The sequence below is a fragment of the Pangasianodon hypophthalmus genome, chromosome 13 (genome assembly GCF_027358585.1).
Source record: "Pangasianodon hypophthalmus isolate fPanHyp1 chromosome 13, fPanHyp1.pri, whole genome shotgun sequence".
Lineage (NCBI taxonomy): Eukaryota > Metazoa > Chordata > Actinopteri > Siluriformes > Pangasiidae > Pangasianodon > Pangasianodon hypophthalmus.
This window is the reverse complement of record NC_069722.1, coordinates 5,723,849-5,744,895: the sequence shown is the minus strand read 5'-3', so window position 1 is coordinate 5,744,895 and position 21,047 is coordinate 5,723,849. Positions and strand designations below refer to the sequence as shown.

The following is a 21,047-nucleotide window of genomic DNA, read 5'->3' as shown; positions in this document are numbered from 1 at the left end:
GTGTACGTCATAACACATTAACGCAACTTAGCATCTTGAAATCGTATGGATGAGGACCTGTTTTGTTTCACAGGCGTTCCATAACATTAACTGTAACTATAGATATTAATGTACAGAATGTACAACAGATCATTGTAATTAAAATATTAATATTAATTTAATATTAATATATAATACAAAAAATATATATATTGTTTAATTTAAAAAATGTGGCATAAGAGGAATAAAACATTTCAGGACATGCTGTTATAGGAACACTGAACATCGCATCACACCACCCTATCATTGATTATTTTCCTATAACAGCATGCCCCATTATGTTTTATTACATAAATAAAACTTATATTTTTCTAGTTGCCATTCTGTAATTGTGATGGACACTCCAGGTCAGTGTATGTGTTAGAGGGCAGTGTTGGTGTTTGCTAAGTGGGTGTTGTTTGTGTACACTCCTGTTGTACAATATCGATCTGTTACTTCCATACATTGTTTTTTCCGTGATGTGAAAAAGCAAAACAGGTCATGTAGGGCACCGGTTTTCTCCAAGCTGCTGTTTGTCTGTTTGGTGCATGTGTGCGTGTGGGTGGGTGGATGTGGGAGACGAGAAGTGATCTGCAAGGTCAGTCTATCCCAAGCCAACACACACACACACACACACACACACACACATACACACATACACACACAGAGATTCATTCATAAGCAGTCCGGTTCCGGTTCACACACAGATGTGGTGTTGTGTGACGAGAACAGAGAATGAGGGCCTGTGCCCACTTTGGGTTTTTTTTTCCCTCTCACTCGCTGACTCAGAAAAAGACGGGCCGTTTCTATGGCAACGCTATATCACTCAACACAGTAGAACAGGGCACGTGGAGTTTATCCATAATATAAGCGAAATGGATTATCAACTATGGTACATTCACAGAAGCAAGGCTCGAGTCAATACTACAGCTCACTTAAAGACAAACTGAAATTAAAGCTGACCTTTTTTCACCTTCAGTTCATTTTCCTGCTCATCAGTATCAACCACGTAAAAGACAGTATTCTTGTTTTCCATAATCTTCAATCAAAATGACTTTTGCCCACCTCTAATCTTCATCTAATTTGTACACAGGCAGGTAAGGAAAATATTATCGGAGTTAATATCCCAAGTCATAGTTAAAGATCTGAAAAACCTTGCCTGGTCTTCTTCCAGTTTTGAACTGTAGAGCTTAGGTGAATGCCCACTATAGCCTCAGAGTCTTGTTCATGGCTGACAGGAGTGAAACCTGTTGTGTTGTGTGTTCTGAGATGCTTTTCTGCTCACCATAGTTGTAACGAGTGGTTATTTGAGTTAACATAGCCTTCCTGTCTGCTCGAGCCAGCCTGGCCATTCTTTCTAACCTCTGTCATCAACAGAGTTGTCCACAGAACTGTCACTCACTGGATGTTTTTTGCACCATTCTGTGTAAACTCTAAAGACTGTTCTGCGTGAAAATCCTAGAACATCAGTGATTTCTGAAAGCCTGCCTGGTACCAGCAACCATACCATGGTTAAAAATCACTGAGATCTACCCCCCCACCCCTTTTACTGGCCATTTTTTGCAATCCAATCAAATCCTGAATATCTGGTTTCCCGGTTTCTCTCCGAAAATATGACACATTATGGAAGAAAAATTCCTTATTGTTTCCATTCCATGTTGTACACTCAGCGATTTTGCTGGCAGTTACCTGAAGCCAGCTGTTTTGAAACTCAAACCCAAACAAATACAGCCCCTCCCTTCAATGTTCCCACCGAAGCCACGCCCATCAAAATACATCCTTGCTACTTATAGTTTTAGAAGAATAGTTCCTCAAGGGTTTGACTTGGAACCCTGTCTGAAAAGGAAACACACCGTTGTAGGGTTCTATGAATAAGCCTTCAGAGTTCCTCCAGAGGAACAAGCCCATGACCTATTAGACTTCTCGATTTAAGCATAGGCTAAAACACCAGGTGCAAGAGGTGGAGCTTTCTGAATAGACAAGATTGACAGGCGATTAGTGATGTCTTCTTCTTCTTCTGATTGGTTGGATGTTGGTGGGACACCAGAGAGACCAGATTTTCTGTCTTCTGCCTGTTTTTTTTTGGTTGTATACAATAAAAGACATGAGCCTATTAAAAAAAAACATACAGTACATAATATAAAAGATTAGCTAGGACACACTACAGCATACACGATGAAAATAAAATAAAATGCATAAAAGTGCAGTGCATATTGTAAACAGATTCTACACACAAATAACAAACACTTAAACACCGCAGCTGAATTTCAGGTCCCTGTCTGACTTTGGCTGATTGTTTTTTTTTCCATATCAAGTTTCATGTTTTGGTAACCAGCACCATGTTAGCAACAGTGTTTGCTAGCTTCACACACAGATATTGTTGAAGATTATGCTGACAATCACGCTGCGGGGAAACGAGAAAGCTCACACACACAAGCGTTAGTTATAGGATTGAATCCACCATGCCATACAAACTACTGTTGCAGTAAGCAGGCTATCACAAACTAGCATTATATGAACAAGCTAACACACAAACTTGTGTTATAGTAAACAGGCTAATACACAAACTAGCATTATAGCAAATAGGCTAACACATGGAACACCATTATAGTGAACTGGCTAACATACAAACTAGTGTTATAGTGAAAAGGTTAACACACAAAATAACATTATAGTGAACAGGCTAACACATAAACTAGTGTTATGGTAAGCAGTGTAACACACAAACAAGCGTTATAGTGAATAGGTTAAAACATACACTAGTGTTATATTAAGCAGACTAACACACACACACTAGTTTTATAGTAAACAGGCTAACATGTAAACTAGCATTATTTTGAAGACTAACATACATAATAGTGTGATAAATAGCCTAACACATAAACTAGGATTATAGTGAAGGCAAACACACGAGCTAGCTTTTTTGAACTGGCTAACAGTTGTTGTAGTTAAGCTAACACACTAACGTAGCGTTATACTAAACATACTAACACACAGGCTAGGATTATAGTGAACAAGCTAGCACACAAACTTGGGTTATAGTAAACAGGCTAACACAACATCTAGCATTATAGTAAACAGAGTAACAAACTAGCATTAGACAGATTAGCATTTCTAGCATTATTTTGAAGATAAACACACAAGTTTCTCGTAGTCTCATAGATAACACATAAACTAGCATTATAGTGAACTGTAAACAGGCTAACACAAACACACAAATTAGCATTATAGTGAACAGGCTAACACACAAACTAGCATTGTAATAAATTTGTATGGCTGTAAATTTTGTCTGTGTATGTTTGTAGAAATTAATGTTAAATTAATAGATTTAAAACAATGTTTTTCCACTACGATGCAGCATGTTAGATAAAATTATTGTATTATTTTACTCCGTCACATTTCTCTAAACTGTGTTAGAGACTTTAAAACAGATTAAGGTAGATTGTAGCTCCTCCCACACTTGGGTATGGTGTTGGGTTTCTCTGTTTATCCAAAGATATAAATGTTGATAGAGACAACTTGGGAGTCACCGCATGATTCACAGCAGTTGCACGAATCCCGAAAGAAGCAAAAGGACAGTGATGTACATAACATACGAGTGTGTGAGTGTGTGATATGCTGCACATGACTATTATTAGCAAACACTCAGAGACGGTGTAAACTGAGTCACTCCTCACAATCATAAAAATATCGCTGTCTGTCTGCATCACTGTACATGTTTAAAATTTGATTCATCTTAATCCTTATTATGTAAATGCAGAAACCAATATATATTTATGTTTATGGTTGTAAGCAGGACCACCAGCTAACTTTTTTTGAAATTTTATGGAATGTGAAAGTTCAGTTTATCAGTTCTGCTGTGTATTGGGGTGTGTTCTCTAACAACAGTATAATTACTGTGTAAATACAGTGTACTGTATACATAGCTGGAAGCTTAGGACAACACTTCTGCCTGGGGCGTGTGTGCTTTCAATATTTTAACGTTATTTTTTAACATGATATTTATTACTATGTATTTTCAGAACTCAGTAACAGTCCCTGGAGGACTAGTGGTTAGGCCTTGGTGCTCTCAAAATTGGGAAGGTTTGCATCAGGAAGGGCATCCGGCATAAAAACAGTGCCAAATCAAATATGCGGACCAATGATCCATTGTGGCAACCCCTAACGGGAGCAGCCAAAAGAAGAAGAACTTTTCAGAAGTCAGTAAAACACCACCACATCCCACTCTGCTGTATAGGGTAAAAACAAGCTGATAACAGATTTAAAAAGCTGCCCGTGTTTCCCATGCTTAATTGAGACTAATGTGATGTGAAATATCCACATTATTGATCATCTTCCTTAACATCTTATAGTAATTTACATTTTTGAAACCAAAGGTTTATTCTCCAGTTAATATATGGAGATATAAAGCAGAGAAATGTGGTTACATGTATTTCAAATTCCAAGAATGTGCTGTAGAAATGTGGAGCCACCCACATTTTAAAATATTTTTAAAGACAGCCCACTGTCTTTGAACACAAAAGCAAGGGACAACATAAAAGCAAGGGACAATTTTTAAAAATAGAAAAAATGAAAAAGTAATAATATGATGATATATGTATGAATGAGAAGATGGCAAGCATTGAAATAAACATGTAATAATATTGGCAGTATATTGCTACATGAATAATAATTATTACATTAATCAGTGTCATTTTGGTTTAATTTAACAATATGGCTTCCACCTCATTATTCAGCAGCTTAGAAAATAGCACATCCTATTTTATTTTTTTATATCGCACACTGACAGGTGATTGTTAATTAATGTAGCCAGGAGATACTAAATCGAGGTCATGAAATTGTAATTTGGGCATGGGATGTAGGCAAGTTTTTCACCCTTTTTTTACATTCACTATTTTGATTTGTCGAGTTAACACAATACTATACTTAATACAGATGTTTTGGTTAATCGGATATGCTCCCCCGTAAAGAAATAGTGCCCATGTTTTGAAGGATAAGCTGACTGAGCACTCATCTGCTACACTTAAGTTGTGCATAATTTTATCCATTACAAATTCTGTCCTTGAGATGAGTAACGTCTCCGATTAAGACGCTGTCTCCTTCAATGTCTGTGGGAAAAACAAGTTTTTACTTAATACAGCTCCTTGCTCAAGGTGATATTGCTCAAGAAATATGAGCTTAAGTCCAAAAGCTGTGCCTGAGACACACCTCTGTTTTTGCCGGTGCACGGAATTCTCGTGCAACCGTCTGAGTAGCACTTAAGTCCTCATTTACATCTGAGGTCTAAAGAACGAACTTCTCACAGCATTCAAGCTCTACTTCCTGTTGGTTCCACTTGAGTGTGTGTGTGTTTGTGTGTGTGTGTATACGTGTTCATTTTGAGTATCACAGGAAAACTTCCCGTCATATGGAAAATCTTTTTCCAAAACATTATACACCACAACAATATCCCTGCATGTACTACCAGAGCCTGCCTCTTATATTAAAGCTTTTTTTAATATAGAGATAATCTAATCTAAAAGTACAGCTGCTTAAACAGGGATTAATACAGGCATCTGTCTGTACATGAACCCACGCATGTGCAGTGGAATAGAAGTGTCCGTATTTGGGTGATCATTAACTTCTGAGTATCAATATCTATATTTTGCTGTGGGTGTGTTCGCTCAGTGAGCAACAAATTGCTATATAAAACCAGCCTTGACAAGGCGGGTGTGTTCCCCAGCTCATTTCTTTACTTTTTTAATCTGTCATTGCATTTTAGTTACTAGGCAATAAACCATGACACACTATATCACTGTGTGTTCCTGGAAAATAATCAAATTAACCACAGTGCCCAGGATCTGATGCCTGTCTGATAGAGAGAGAGAGAGAGAGAGAGAGAGAGAGAGAAAGCCTGTAAAAAAAAAAAAAAAAGATCTTTTTGTCTTACCAGGCTTACCAGCTGAGAACAAATTCTTAGAACAATGCTGGCCTTGCATGCTCATGCTATGTCTTAGCTAATTAGGCCTGAAGGCAGGGTGTACGATTACACACACACACACACATAAAATGCCAGCATAAAAACAACCTCACAGTCCATCTGACTTGATCTGGTAATAACAGCATCAGCCCCCCTACTGATGGAAAACAGACATTGTTTCCTCACAATAAAGATTTATCTGAGCTCTAAATAAAATCACAAGGGTTATTAGCTTTTGTATCTGAACAATACTGCTGCCTTCACATTTGTCCAAAATAGGGAACCTCACCAAGATAACTGGCCACTGCTCAATACCTACATAGGCAGCCTTGTCCTGAATGAAACACAGGGATGGTGATTATACTATGAAGTGCCCACAGTGGCAGTACTGAGTATAGCAATATATTGTGTGATTCCTTGTTTGCAGAACTTTCATTGCCCCTCAAGAAATCCATGTCATATGACCTGTAAAGCCTATTTTCAGACTTTATATAAATAAAAAAAAATATGTTTAATGCATTTTACCACCTTTTATCAGTGAGTATGATGTATTTCCACCCTTACCAGTGTACAATATTTTAAAAGTAAATAAATTAGCACAATTAGTACAACGTCTTTAATAAATTCTTATTTTTCTTGAATATTTTTCAAATGTATTCAGTCATATTTCATGTTTACCTGTACCCAGTATTACTTTCCACCCTGTACAATGTAGTAGTTTTGCTTAAAAAAAAAAAAAAAAAAAAGCCAGCCTACATATTATATAACTTTTCTAAATAGATAGTACAATTGTGACCAATTCAGTTTACTCTTCTTAATGTTTTATATTCTTGATATTTTATCCATGACAGTCTACTTTTTCTACTCTCAGACATTCCACCTTGTTAGAGAAACTAATTACATTTTCAATATTTTATAAATATGTGAGCGATTTAAAAACATGTTCAAACTCAACCATTATTCAACCACAATTTCTAACTTTACTGATACCAGTGCTAATTTTCCCTCCATATTTGCACCATGTTAGCTCTATGATTCCTTTTTGGAATATATACATAACAAGTAAATGTTCTTGCCTCTGGGTGTAAAGTGTCTGAAATGTGTGAGTGTGGTGCCTGGAGTCCCACTCAGGTTGTATTCCTGCCGTACACCCTGACGAAAAACTGCAACCCTTACCAGGATAAAGCAGTTACTGAAGATGAATGAATGTAAATGTTTTTATAATATCAGTAAAGACTAACGATTAAGTGCTTGCACCAAAAAGGCAGTAAGTTTTGTAAAAGTCTTGCCATCCAAAAGGCACTGCATACAAGGATTGACCTTGTGTGTGAGACACCAGACTGAAGAATTTAGAATCTATTGAAGGCCTTCAACTGGATCAACAGTTACTTCAACTGTGACTGGGTCAGGTATGGTAGATTAGAATTAAGACTAAAGTTTGCATTATTTTCCATTGCCATGATTCAAACAATAAAGTTAAGCTTTTATAATGCATGAAGTATGTTGTGTCTTCTTCCCTTTGTTTTTCTTCTTTGTGTGCTTTATGTATTTTACTTCCCACTTATGGTAGGTTATATATATGTACCCATGGTTCTCTGATTGACTGGAAAGCAGTTCTCTTCAGAACCAGTGGAGGTTCCTGTTTGCTCGTTTCCTTGCCATGTACTAACAGGAGCCTTGTGACCATAACTTTGTCCTATAAAAGGGTCCTGCTATGTTACGCTCATCCTCTGGCCATTCTTGTCCATCTGAGTGTCCATGGGGGATGTGGTGGTCTGGAACAAAAGGAAGTAGAATGGAAGATCATGTATGTAACCGTTATTCTACAACTAGGTAAAGGACTACCAGGTCCATCTGGGTCATTCAGGTGGTTTCCAACACAGAGTCATCCTCAGGGTTTGTAGCATGATCTGATGGCATGATCATTTCCTAATCCTCTAGCCAACAGGCTAACCTGTCTTAAATCAGCAGAGCCCCTTTATGGTGTTCCTCAATGTATACAAACAGCTGGTCAGTGGCCTGCCAGCTTCTAGCTAATAGCTCTTGTATTTGACCCATGCCTGCTGTCAGCACCTCTAATCTTTGTTCCAACACAGTAAAGGCACTCTTTCCTCTTCCATGGGACTGATGAGCAGAGTCATCAAAAATCAAGGAACTAGAGTACAGGACTCAGTGTCTTGGAATCCACTCCTTGACAAGCCAAGAATGGGAAAGGGAATGGGTGTGATGTAGTGGGGGCCTTTTATAGGCTACACACAAGGTCATGGTCAGTCAGGTGATGACTGTGCTTTATTAGTACTTGTTAAGGAAACAAGCAAATTTCAAACAAAAGTCCATTAGTTTTGAAGGAAACCACCCCAGTGTTCCGGAATGAAGGGACGTAAAACTTCCTTATATATTTGTGCTTACAGCTGTCATGGGCACAGAAACAAGCACGTATTCCAGCAGCACCATGCCCACAACTCTCTCTACAGAAACAGTCAGCTCAACCATGACCTCTCATGGTACATCTACAGAACTTTCTTCTACCAAAGTGACAGACAACCCAGACATGGGCACAAGCAGTACTGCAACAACATCTGTTAAGACAGAAACAGCTTCTTCAACTGCACACCACAGTGAGCTGAATTCTCCAGAGAGCAGCATTGCATCCATTACAGCAACACTTACAACTCATGGGCCTATGTCCAGTGCAACAACAGATCCCAGAATGGTATCTTTCACTTCTACAAGGTCACAGCAAACCGAAATCCCAGAAACAGAAAATGATATGTCTGACAGAACCACATCAGAACCTTTATCTCCTCACAGCCTAACAACAGTCTCAGTCTCCTCTACCTTCAGCGATGTGGCCTCTGGTACAGCTACAAACAATGAATCTACACTTACTTCTACTCACACTGCTGAATTTACTCCCACCATTACTGATTCTTCAGACAGCACGATGAGCACCATCATGCCCAGTCATTCTACTGTCATATCTTCGCCCAGCTATAGCACCACTCCAAATACACCAACTCCATCAACTGAAGGTATGGTGCTCCATGCTAATTATATGAGGCTTATTTATTTTATAGGAAAATAGAAGCTTATTAGGGGCTAATAAGGTGTAAAAGCTTATAGAAGAAAAAAAAGCCTACATTGTCACATGTACAGTTACTTTACTTCTCATACCCCAGCTTGTTAGGAAGCTGTGGCCAGAAATTATACATTTGTACATGTATATATTGTTCAGTGGCCATGGGCACTAATAGAAGGGGATATCTGTACTTGACAGTGATGGTGTTTAAGCCTCTATAATGGTTGCAAGGAGATGGTGTTTTTTTTTTGTTTCATTTTAATGAATAAAAATCTAGCTGAGACTGGAGAAGCTGAAGAATGGATTGGTTTCTTTTTGAGAGTATATACAAGTACATGGTGCCTTCTAAAAGTTTTATGGTATAACATCTGTTTTTGCCTTCTCAATCAATAATGGGGTTAAGTTGTTGCAACCATGATGAGCCAAGTAAGAATGGAAGAAGGATGGAGAATGGAAGATCTCATCATGTGTTGCCCCTACTCTGATTTGAATGGACTGGTGTAATGGGTCACAGAACCCTCCTCACTGGGTTGACCATTGATAGCATGACATAAGTTGGGGCAGTGTAATGGGTGGATTTGTGTTTTATGTTGTTTCACCAAGTTGCTGTCTATGATGTTTGCTGTTGAGCCAGAGTCTAGAAGGGCTTGAAAGTACAATGAGTGGTCACAGAATTGCTAGTACAATAATTTGACGTCTTGAAAGTGATAGTAGAGGAAGGCTTACCCCAACATGTTTGGCATAGTCTTTCTGGGAAGGACAACCCTGGTCCTGGAGTACCATGTGCCTTGCACATTTTAGTGTTTTCCCTGCTCCCAACACACCAGATTCAACTAATCACCCAACAGCTCCTTCTGAGTTCAAGTGGTTGTGTTAGAGTGGGGAAAACACTAAAATTTGCAGGACAGGAGCTACATAAATGTTCTATGTGATGGTGTGTGAACTAAAATGGGTGATTAAGAGTGTGCAAAGTCCGGGCTGGAGCTGGAGCGAATTCTGGAATGGAGCCACTTCCTGGAACGGTGGCTCCTAGCATGACACTATCACATCAGTTTCTAAGTGACATCACATGTACTGAGCACCTGGTTAAATCTTAATACATATTCACTTTTTTTTTTCTTTCTTTTTTTTATGTTTAATCATGAGAGTCTGTGTGGTCTACTTATACACATTACACGAACAAAATAGGCAAAATTACACAGGATATCAACCAAATGTTATAACTGCTATCTTGTGTAATCCTGTGAAAGACTCATGATCCCTTCACCAACAAGCCAACCTGAAGTATAAGGCTTTATTAACTGGATCAGGTGTTTTAGATTAAGATTAATACTAAGCTTTGTAGGAATCTCCATGATTTAAACAAATGTGAAGCCCTTAGTTTCTCTAACCTGTCTGTTTTACTGTTACTTTCCACTTACTTACTGTTATATTTGTGCTTACAGCTTTCATTGGCACAGAAGCAAACTCAAATTCCAGCACTACCCCTACAGAGACAACAGCCAGCTCAGCCATGACCACTCATGGCACAACAGAATCACAAACAGAACAGTCTTCTACCGTAAAAATAGACTTCACAGAAACTTCTGTTACGACAGAAACAGCTTCTCCAACTACACACCACACTGAACCGACTTCCCTGACAAGCAGTATGGCCTCCATCACAAAAACAGATATGTCCGACACCACCACATCAGAATCTTTATCATCTCCTGAGAGCCGAACAACAGACTCGCCATCCTCTACCTTCAGAGATTCCACTACTGCAGTAAAGAGCACGGCTGCTGGTGCAACTACAAACCATGAATCCACACTTACTTCTACTCACACTGAATCTACCCCCACTCATTCTTCAAATAGCACAATGAGTACCATCATGTCCAGCACTCATACTACAGTTCCACCTTTGTCTGACAACAGCACCACCCCCTATACACCAACTACATCACATGAAGGTATGATGCTCCATGCTAATTTTTAGAAAAGTATGTTTTTCCACCTTAAGAAGCCTTGTAAGGTTTGATAAAGTGCAAAATAGGGGTTCATAGTGCACATGTTGTGTATATAAGAGGTACCATCAAAAAAGGTACAGTAGGGTCCATGCGTAACTGGTATCAGATGTAAAAAAGGTGAACGTGCTATTTGTTCCCCTAAAGCTGTGGCGAGTTTGGATCTCAAAGACATTCCTGGAATAGTAAAACTGAGTCTTATACATGTGTAAATGTGCATGTTGAAAAAATTCTCATTGAATCTAGACATGAATGTGTGTTCCGTTCATAAACTATATGTCAAGACTCTCTTTAAATGCCATCGAATTAATAAACATGCAGCTAATATTGAATATAAAAAAACAGCTTTACCACATTAATAATGAATTAATAAAGTAATCCACCTCTTTAACGTTTATTACACCAGCTATGATTATTCATGTGTGCCTTCTCAATCTCTGTTAGTGACATGTTATAGATGTGCCAGTGAACCAGGCTTAAATCATTTAGCCTCAATAGACACCAAATATAGGGGGTGCTTCACTCTATGTAATCACTTGACAAGACTTTTAACGATAGGCTGCATGAATCTATGGTCCGGGCTAGAAAGAATTCAACCCTAGCCTTATGCGTATTTTTCTTACCACCAATGGTGGTGCTGGTGTTCTTTACAAGAAATCCAATTCAAGCCATGGTACCAGCAAATAGCAAAAATTCCACCTTATTTTTAGTATTTATTCTAGGAAAAGAGGGAGGGCTTAGTCCATCTAGTATATTTATACCAGCTGGCCCTGATATCCATCTGTTTTCAGTGTTCTATGTGTAATCAGTTTTGTGCTATCTAGGTGTGACAGGTATTTTCAAATTGTCTAACATGTAATAATGTGAATTAGAACATTAGTACATTTTCAGCAGCTATTCAGCAAAGAAAAGAGTGAATTTCCAAAGCACATTTTACTTTGAGCTCCATTTATGATTCTCTGTTTTTACAACTTTCAGTGACCGACAATTCCAGCATAACGCCAACTAATACCCCAGATCATTCACCTGTTACAGACTCAACAGTGACGGACAACACAACCACTCCTGCAGCTACAACACATGTCAATGCTACAACATCTCATTTTGAAACAACTGTAAATGCCTCAAAAGAAACACCACTAATCACTGCCACAACACTTGATTTGAGCACCACTGAAGATTTTACATCAAGTAACACTACATTTACATCTGTAACAACAGTCAATACCTCAACAGACACAGTACATAGTACAGAAATGCCAATCACTGCTACAACACATTATTTAAGAACAACTGAAAATTTTACAATATCAGATAATATCACTACTACACCTACACACAACATCAGCACTACACCCATACCAAGCATCACTACTACAGCCTCAAATGTCAGCACTATGACCTCAAACATCACCACTACACCCACAAATGTCACCACTAGACCCTCAGACCTCACCACTACATCCTCAAACATCACCACTACACCCACACCAAACATCACTACTACACTCCCACACAACTTCACCACTCTACCCTTTAATGTAACTACTACATTCACAAACATCAACACTACACCCTCAAATGTTACCACTATACCCTCAAACATCACCACTACACCCACACCGAACATCACCACTACACCCACACCAAACATCACCACTACCCACATGCCAAACATCACCGCTACACCCACACCAAACATCACTGCTACACCCACACCAAACATCACCGCTACACCCACACCAAACATCACCGCTACACCCACACCAAACATCACCGCTACACCCACACCAAACATCACCGCTACACCCACACCAAACATCACCGCTACACCCACACCAAACATCACCGCTACACCCACACCAAACATCACCGCTACACCCACACCAAACATCACCACTACACCCACACCAAACATCACCACTATACCCACACACAACGTTACTGCAACTACACAAACCAACAACATCACTACACCAAAAAGCAATGTCACAGCTGAGCCTCCGGTTCCATCTACTACTAAACCTACTAACACAACCACCATACCAGGTGTGTAAGCTTACTTCTCTGCCTTTATACATAACAAAATATTAGAAAAGTTTCTTGTTTGACTCTCTGTCTCTCTGTAATGTAGTTACCTGTCCAGCCATACCCTGTCCAACTCTCAGCGTGTGTGTAAACTCCATCTGTGAGTGTCTGGCTGGAATGTACATGTCACAAGGCCAGTGTGTTGAAGGTAGGGGTCAGAGGACAAGCTTGGGAAAATAAGAATCATTAATACTCCACATTTTGACATAACTATATGCCTGTCTTCTTATTTTTTATCTTTAGCAAAAGTGTTTCCAGGAATGCTGCATTTATTAAATGAACAATTTAAACCTGAAATGAATGATCGTAACTCTGAGGCATTTCGCAACACAGCTAAAAGTATCACTGAATCGGTGAGGCACTGATGAACTCCACTCATCAATCTTTATTCTACATGTCAAATTAGTTTGTCTATGAAATACCATGGGCTTGATTACCAGTTCTAAGCTACAGGATATAAAATGTGGGATTCTCTCTGGTTGAAATATGTTACTTGGGAGCTACACAGGGAAGAACATGGCTTGTGCTGAACCTGTACACATACAGAGAGTTTAAAGCCGTGTGCTGTTAACTTCACAAAACTAAATAAATGAACAGAGTGCAAAAACAGACTTGGGAACAGATTTAATTTTTACTGTACACTTCAGGACAGTATATTTGTAATTTAATAGGTGTTATGTTGCATTGCATTGCCACTATATTTTAGGAGCAATATACATTGACACCCACCCCCTCTCTCTCTCTCTCTCTCTCTCTCTCTTACGCTTTGTTTCATTTTTCTAGCTGAATGACATTTTCAGTAAATCAAACGGCTACTTAAAATCTACAGTACTGAAGCTAACGTAAGTGTCCTCCCACTTATCTCCCCACTCTCACCATTTTCTCTCACACTTTACCACACTCCAGGGTGCTAACCAGTCATGTATGTTTTGTGTGTGTGTGTGTGTTTGCAGTAATGGCAGTGTGGTGGCTACTGTGAATAGTATATTTGATAACAACTCTACTGCTACGGAGCAGACCACAAAGCAGCTTATAACGGATGCCATAAAAAATGGCAGAATCCCTAATGCCAGTTATACTTGTAAGTTCAGCTCTGGCACTGCGGACTTGAATAAAACTCATGTTTACATTATGGAAAGCCATTGTGTTCAATTCAGTGTAACTCAGTAAACTCTGCCGAGTTGTTTGGTATATCAAATGGAATTGTTTATGTGTGTCATACAGTGATAGTGTTTCAGTCACTAAGTTCTACCCCATGACAACAAAATGCATTCAATTGTTATTATAAATGATAAAGCCAGTTCCGGGGCTCAGTAATTCTTACTTAGTTTACTTAAATCAGTTTTAATCATATTATTAATTATAATTACAATAAATATATTTCTGGGAAAAAATCTAATTATGACATGCTGACAATGCTGGCATTTCTACCTGTGGGTTTTTCCAGTTTTTTTTCCAGTGTTTCCTGGGGCATTCCAATTTAGGCCACACCCACTTCTGGCTTAAATCTGAATACAGATATACACTATATGGCCAAAAGTATGTGGACACCTGACCAATCACACCCATATGTGCTTGCTGAACATCCCATTCCAGAGTTAGTACCACTTTGCTGTTATAATACCCTCCACTCTTCTGGGAAAGATTTCCACTACACTTTGGAAAATGGCTTGAGGTCAGGGCTCTGTGCAGGACACTCGAGTTCTTCCACTCCAACCTAGGCACACCATGTCTTCATGGATCTTGCTTTGTGCACAGGGGCATTGTCATGCTGGAACAGGTTTGGGCCTCTTTGTTTCAGGGAAATCTTAATTCTATAGCAAACAAATACATTCTAGACAATTCCGTGCTTCTAACTTTGTAGCAACGGTTTGGGGAAGAACCACGTATGGCTGTGCTGGTCAAGTGTCCACATACTTTTGGCCATATAGTGTAGATGCCAATAATTAGAGCATTAAACAGATACAGATATTGTCATTGTGTTACACCCCTAATACTGTAAATAGTGTCTAGTATACCTTTTGACACAGCTGTCAACAGACTAGAATAGAGTCTGTTGTGGAATGTGGAATTGTATTATGGAAGTGATTCAGTTAATGAATTGTTATTTTTGAAGCGATTTATGTCAGTCAATGTCTTTTGAAGCGTGATGATTTTAACATAAATTTGCCGTAAGTGTACCTTAGACTTTAGCAATGTTACCTTTACTGGGATAGTACAAAACTAAAGAAGCAAACTTCAGGCTGACCAATGATCATTAGGGTTTTATTTTCTGGGTGAAGAATCTCATCTTTTAAATCCCAAAAAAGATGTATGCTTATAAGCAGCAATCAGCCAGAATGGGATGGATGGATGGATGGATGGATAGATAGCTCTAATGGAACACTGCATTACTTTGAAAACAGTTTCTTTTTTTGCACCTCCTCACTCTTCCTTTCCTTGTGTCTGTTTGTGTATAGCTACGAGTCTTTGTGCTCAGAATCCAGCTCCATGTGACACCGGCACCACAGAGTGTAGTGATAATACAGATGGTTCTGCTAGGTGCTCCTGCATGCCGGGCTACATATCAAGTCTATTTACTCCAAGAAGCTGTACAGGTGTGTGAGAATGTGTGTGCTTGTGTGGGTGTGTGTTTGAATGAGTACACCGAGTGCTCACAAAGGCATTCAAATTGCTTTAAATTAACCATGAAATGGCTTGAGAGCCATCTGTATGTTGGTGTATTTCCTCTTGTGTGACGACACGTTGAAGTGACATAACAGCCAGTAGTGTTTGAGATACACTATAACCCTGCTGTATCTAAACATTAGCTTAGTGAATTAGCTAGATCAAGAGTGAACCAGGTTTTATTATTAGGGACCAGGTCAAGGCAGATCAGGACAGACTTAAAATGGACCAGTGACAGAATCTTTTTATGGGATCAATTCAAGTCTTAATGTTCATGGACGTCTCACTGTGGAATATACACTCACCGACCACTTTAATAGGAACGCCTGTGCACCTGCTCAGTCATGCAATTATCCAAACAGCAAATCATGTGGCAGCATTGCAACACATAAAATCATGCAGATACATGTCAAGAGCTTCAGTTAATGTTCACATCAAAAATCAGAGTGGGGAAAAATTGTGATCTCACTAACTTTGACTGTGGCATGGAGGTCTACAGTATCTCAAAAAAGTAGAAAAGCATCTCAGAATGCAGAACAGGTGTTCTCAAACTTTATGCATCCCAGGACCACTTTAACTGTAAAATAAATTCCACGGACCTCTTCCGTACAGATATATTTAATGGTCCCCACAAAAAATGGACTGAAAAATGGATTTAAAAAAAACTGACTAAAAAAACTGACTAAAAGATTAGTTACTGATGTGTAGATTTGGATTATAGATTTGTAGTTATAGATGCAATCAATAGAATTTCCAAGCATAATCAAATTAGAAACATGCTTATGTTTGTCTTTAGTTTGCTGATCTGTTTCTGTGGTTTGAGGTGACAACATCCCCATTTACTGAGATGTTTAGGCCCAAAAAATGACAAAAATGATTCAACCTTTCCAGTGTAACAAACAGTCTGTTACTTGCCTTGTTTTTTTCTCAGCCTGTCCCAGTGGCCAGAGAGCAGAGGGCCAGGAGTGTGTTCCGTGAGTAACCTGCTCTTAAACAAATCTACCTTGAGTAAAACTCAAGCCTGGCCTTGTTACAATGGCCTCATGTGGTTGTAACTACTGCCCCCTAGTGCTGTAGTGAAATATCAGCATGATAAAGAGATGGATGGGCTAATAATGTTGCTGTCACTGTCACTTTTCAACAGTCTTAATCCTGTCATTTATTTTTCAGGTGTCCATTTGGTTATTCTGGCTTCAACTGTAATGACTGTAAGTTACGATCATTTTATTCAGGATTTAAAGTGACCTCTGCTATGATAGCTCATAATACATATGTAGGTTCAATAAGGAAACTTTTGGGATCAGTAGGGAATGAAAAGGATCGTTGTGTTCTAACTGAAATGACAAACTGGTCCTTTACTAACTTCCTGATTTTTAACCCAAGACATCACCCTGACTTTTTAAAAGCAGGTACACTGTATGAGCATGTATATATGTTGGCATAAACACACTAACACTGTGTTTCTCTGTGATAGCGGCGTTGTTGGCGCTGGTGGTGGTTGCCGTCGTTTTAGGTGGGATTCTGCTCATCCTGGTTTTGGCCCTGCTCATCTTCTGTGGGCTCTACGGGTGCGTACACGTAGGAGAAAAATAATATAAATCAATACGTTGGAATTATATAGTTCTATCAGACTTTTTTCTTAAGCAAAATTCATTAAGGATATGAATACCTTACTTCTGTTTTTCATCAAAGAAGTATTAAAATATACTTTGTATATAATGTTGAAACATTTTATCTGCTTTTTTTACACATAGTGTAAAATAAAATCCAGGGGAAATGGTCACCTATTCAAAATAAATAGCGTACAAATATGTTTAAAATGATGTTTTTAAAATAGTGAATTTATGGCACTAAAATAGTGTGCTAGTGAATTATGTAGTTTTATCAGACTTGTCACTGTATTATTCTTGTAGATGGGAGTAAGATAATGAAGACATTAGAAAACTAGGATGTTAAATCAGCTGGAGAAAACTGAGAAAAGGTGTAACGGGTGTTAATTCAGAGCATGTTTAAGTTCAGAGTTCTTGGATAAAACAGATAAAAGTGCATTACAGTAATCTATTCTCCTTGAAATGTGAAATGTGATTGGCTTCACCCAACTTCGTGGTACTACTTTCTGCACATTCAGACATGAAGGTGTCGTCGTTGCATGTCGTTAATAATAAAATGACAAATTATATGGTTTTTAAAATAGTATGATGAAAATTATATGAAACATAGAAAAATATATTGAATTAAATAAAGAAAAAAATGTTCCTTCGGAATGCAGGGACACTAACTTGTTTTGTGGGCGTTCCACAACATTAAATGTAACTATAAATGGATAGAATATATGGCGTGTTGTTCTTTAATCAATAAAATTTGGTTGCAGCTTTGCATCAGGCTGCGACAAAACACCCTACTGTTCATTATTTCCTATAACAGCATGACACCAAGTGTGTGTTTTATTCCTTACATAGCCTTTAAATTGATTCTTGAAGCTATCTAACTTTCCTGGGGAAAAAAAAATCACAAAACCACCCTGTGTGCAGAGCTTGGAATTTCAGTCAGGACTTCACAGAAATATTTTTTTATTGCAACAGCAGACTTTGCAATACTGATATCTCAGAAGTATGCAATATTCAGTTGGACCTTTCAATCATTAATGTCTTACTGTGACCTCACAAGTTTCACTAAATGTATCTGTGTATCATGACACATGATGGCATTACAGAGTGTTTTGTCCATATTGTGTGAGTCCCCTTATGGACAATCAGAATATTTATCCAGAAATTGAATGAGAAATTCAATAATATACATGCTCCTTCTGTGTGTGTCCACAGGACAAAGCGTGCCTCCAACCCTGGTAGTCCTTACGCCCCAGATGAGTTCCAGACTTGGCCCTCCCACACCATCACTCCCATCCCTCGTGCATCTGTCGGCCACAATGCTAACTCTGAAACTTATGATACAGAGATGCCCATGCCAGACAGAATAAAACCCACCAACGGGTTGGTAAGTTCCCGCCAGTCCTTGTCTACTTTGCATCGACACGTTTTCTAAATCCCGCCAGTTATAGCTCAGCTCACAGTGGACTTCGGTTGCCTAAATTAAGTCGTCATTTATTTATAAACTGATGTATCTGGTTGTTAAATAATGCATCACCCACTGTGAGTATGAGAATAACTGATATGCGCACTTGCTTGTATTTCACCTGCCTGATAATGATAATAATAGAAATTATGAGAGCACCGCTGTCACCACCAATGCACATGATGCTGAGATCTATCACAAAGCTCTATCATTTGCCTCTGTTAGTAGAGAACAGACCTTATACCCAGTGAGACATTAAGGATAAGTTAGTGATTTCAGTGACTTTCAATGAGGAGATCATGATACAGTCTGGTCTGGAAAGAAATCAGCCCCAGCCTCGCTTCTTCAAACCATTGGGTGTATTTTTTAATATACTCACTTCCACAAAAATCCAAAATAATCCACCTTAAGACATTTGTTAACAGCAAATAACCTAATATGCATGCCAAAAATGATATATATTGATGTATTTTTATCTTCGAAAGATAAAAGGAGGCTTGCTAGTCCATTTATATCAGCCATCCCTAGTTGCCTGTGGTGTAATATATCAAAAATTAAACAGACACTAGCTGTTTTTTTACAGCACCAACAAATGATTCGAATTTAGTTAGTTTTTTTTTATTAGATATTTACAGCGAATACATAACGCATTGTGAAGACAGTCTCGGCACTTATTCTTATGGCAGAATTTAGCTCAGGTGAATGGGGCGATTTTAGGCACTGATTTAAGTCAAGCCTAACCCCATAATGGACATCCATAGACATCTCTTGTCAGTCAGTGCTCACTGGGTACTCCCAAATGGACTTCAGAGAAGATAACAGACTTGATAGAGAACATACTTTTGAATGTTTGATGTATTTCTCTGCATAGACCCACATCACACATTAACCCCTTTTTAAATCACCGTCTGTGTGTGTGTGTGCTGTTGTTGTTGTTATGCATGTGATGTCTGTCCCGCTTTCCCTTGCATGTGCGTCAATCCCTCCGTTATGATGTTTTAGAAGTTAAGAGGAAAGGTAAGACATGATATGGCCTTATCTGCTGATCTCCTCTCTTATCCGGCCCAATCAAAGTGTTTTGGGTGTGCATGTGTGGCTGCTGCTGGTGGTGGACTCCCCGTTTTCTAATCAGATTCATTTACTACCCTACTCACAATGTAACACGATGAAATCACTGCATAGTGCAAAACAGGTTTTTCGAAAATGAAGGCTATTGCTACGTTCAAATGGGGTCGTGTCTGTTGTGTTTGCAAGAAGATTAAACATAACCTACAATTTTTTGACAGCTCTGAATGTGTTGTAATGAATGTGACATGTTGTAATGCCAATGCTATGTTCTTCCCCCATTTTCTTCCCAATTTGATCACCTGTCAGTTCCCTCCCACTAGCCAGCTCTTCCCTATCACACGTCAGATACCAACCGTTGAGGCTAATGTCTAATCCGCACTTCCTCTGTGACACGTGAAGCAATTCTGCATCACAGGGCAGCATAACACACTTGGAGCCAAGCGCTGACTGCCCTCTTCTGCATACATGATGCCTTTGTTCTCAAGTCTTTCAAGTCATTAAACTTGACTTAAAAGGTTAAATGTTGATATTCTGAACAGTTTGGTTCCATCTCCACTGTCAGTCTGTCTGCCTTTCGACTTGACAGCTGCGTATATGCTAGCTAGCTGTATTGTTAGCTTGTGGAAGAAACAGCGATACAGCTGCAGAAGAAATGTTACATTTAAATTGGGGCAGGTTTGTCATGTATTCAGTGTACTCTTAGGATTTACTGCTCTGAAGGTTAAAATTATGTGACAGCTTTGACTAAGCTCACGAATCATGATGCAATACTGCCATTATTCAGTATGGTGGAAACCGTGAACATTCGCTTAGTGGTCAAATTTTAGTTGTTCAAAGTCATTTCATAGTCGTGTACCAAAACGTCTGAGGTAAATTTAATATTTCATATGGTGCTGTTTCCACCGACACTCTTCTTTTACTTATATTTAACAGGTATATAACAGCTAGCTATATTGTTAGCCTACAAAAGAAATTGACAGCTACACAAGTGCTAAAGCTACTTCGAAACTGGGTTGTGCTTATTGTGTTTACAAGAAGAGTCCATATGAGTATCCCAGTCAAAATTTTAGGACAGATCTTATCAAAT

At 38.7% G+C, this 21,047-nt stretch overlaps 1 protein-coding gene across 4 annotated transcripts in view; it reads left to right on the top strand.

Moving 5' to 3' along the window:
- si:ch211-198m17.1 (mucin-5AC) overlaps positions 1-21,047 on the top strand; it is a 31,962-nt gene that overhangs the window by 8,552 nt on the left and 2,363 nt on the right. For 2 of the 4 annotated variants that reach the window (XM_034309903.2, XM_026916299.3), the window contains exons 2-13: positions 8,389-9,009; positions 10,502-11,011; positions 12,044-13,114; positions 13,200-13,301; positions 13,397-13,506; positions 13,937-13,995; positions 14,107-14,234; positions 15,613-15,750; positions 16,752-16,794; positions 16,991-17,028; positions 17,295-17,388; positions 18,643-18,814. In XM_034309903.2, coding sequence (XP_034165794.2) covers positions 8,389-9,009; positions 10,502-11,011; positions 12,044-13,114; positions 13,200-13,301; positions 13,397-13,506; positions 13,937-13,995; positions 14,107-14,234; positions 15,613-15,750; positions 16,752-16,794; positions 16,991-17,028; positions 17,295-17,388; positions 18,643-18,814 — 3,086 coding nt within the window. Of the gene's footprint in view, positions 1-8,388; positions 9,010-10,501; positions 11,012-12,043; positions 13,115-13,199; positions 13,302-13,396; positions 13,507-13,936; positions 13,996-14,106; positions 14,235-15,612; positions 15,751-16,751; positions 16,795-16,990; positions 17,029-17,294; positions 17,389-18,642; positions 18,815-19,894; positions 19,910-21,047 lie in introns of all 4 variants that reach the window. The other 2 variants (XM_026916298.3, XM_026916300.3) reach the window with 2 other exon arrangements.